This window comes from Hipposideros armiger, unplaced genomic scaffold, assembly GCF_001890085.2.
Source record: "Hipposideros armiger isolate ML-2016 unplaced genomic scaffold, ASM189008v1 scaffold_1713, whole genome shotgun sequence".
NCBI lineage: Eukaryota > Metazoa > Chordata > Mammalia > Chiroptera > Hipposideridae > Hipposideros > Hipposideros armiger.
Window position 1 is genome coordinate 62,898 of NW_017733063.1, and position 1,493 is coordinate 64,390.

At 44.5% G+C, this 1,493-nt stretch overlaps 1 protein-coding gene across 1 annotated transcript in view; it reads right to left on the reverse strand.

Annotated features, from left to right (window-relative positions):
• Positions 1–515: 515 nt before the first annotated feature.
• VAV1 (vav guanine nucleotide exchange factor 1) overlaps positions 516–1,493 on the reverse strand; it is a 53,249-nt gene continuing 52,271 nt past the window's right edge. The window contains exon 22 of the mRNA XM_019634504.1: positions 516–559. Coding sequence (XP_019490049.1) covers positions 524–559 — 36 coding nt within the window. The 3' untranslated portion in view covers positions 516–523. The remainder of the gene's footprint in view (positions 560–1,493) is intronic.

The following is a 1,493-nucleotide window of genomic DNA, read 5'->3' on the forward strand; positions in this document are numbered from 1 at the left end:
TTTGATGAAATGTGATCATAATAGCTAATGGTAATAATAACAGATACTAAAATGCTTATCGTGTGCCAATTATGAAACCTCATGACAACCCCATGAAGTAAATATTGGTATTAATCCATTTTCCGGAGAGGAAAACTGAAGCACAGGGAGACTGAGCTGCTGGCCAATGTGACACGGCTGGGAAATGCTGGAGTCAGGATTGGAACCCAGGCCAGTGGGCTCGGGAACCAAAACGGTAAACCTCCACCCCTCACTGCTCTATATGCAGTAGGCACTCAAAAAAATGGGGACCCCTGTTATCATCGCCACCATCATTTTCCTGCCAGTGAGACCATAATCTCCTAAAGTCTGGGACCCTCTTTTGTCTGCTCTTTCCTCAGCCCCCGATGCAGGGCTGGACCCAGTTGTCAATGCCCAGGGTTCAAAGAATGAATAAGTGATTGGTGTGGAGGGCCCCCCCATGACCAGCCCAGGCACCCGCCCCAGAGGAACCTCAAGGTGAAAATAAGAAAGGTGGTTCTACTCACCAGAGATGAACGGACAGGTCCTGAGGGGGACCCTGGGGACATAGACAGAGATCAAGACTTAGAGCAAAGAGCCCAGCTTGGCAACAGACTACAGGGCACTTCATTCATTAATGCATGCATTCATTCATTCATTCTACTAACTTTTACTGAGTACCTATGATGTGCCAAGCACTGGAAATATAGTGGGAGAATATTCTAGTGGGAGAGACTGGTCCCCTATCAAATAAATTAGGGGTTGTCCAGCCACCTGTTTTGGCATGACCCTCATGCTATGAAAGGTTTTAACATTTTTAATGGTTGACAAAAATAAAAAATGACTAATATTTCCTGGCATGTGAAGATGATATTAAATTCATACGTCAGGGTCTGGTTTTATTGGAACATGGTCATGCCCCTCATTTACAGATCATCTAGTCCAGGGGTCGGCAAACTGCAGCTCGCGAGCCACAGGCACCTCTTCGGGTACGTACATGTGGCTCTGGAGTAAAATTGAAAATGAAAATAAAACTATTATAGTTTCATTTATACATTTTTAAAGGATATTATTCACATAATGGTGATTATGTAAAAATATATTTATGGCTATCGAATAATTTTTAAATTGTTGTGAGGGACAGGATTGGCTCTTCCGTCTCCAAATTTTGTCAACCCCTGATCTAGGCTGCTTTGGCACTACCATGGCAGAGCTGAGCAGGCACAAAAGAGAGCATCTCACTGTGAAGCTGCCAATGTTTGTCTATTTACAGAAAAAGTTTGCCAATCCCTGATCTAAATAAAAGTAAAAGGGTACACTTCCACCACCTCACACCCATCAAGATGGCGAAGGGGTGGGAGTAGGGGTAAGGCTGGGGGACGGGGTGGCGGGGGCGGGGAGAGAGAGAGAGAGAGAGAGAGAGAAGGAAAGAGGGAAGAAAAAAGGAAAGAAAGGAAGCAAATAACAAGTATTGGCAGAGAAATTGAAACTCT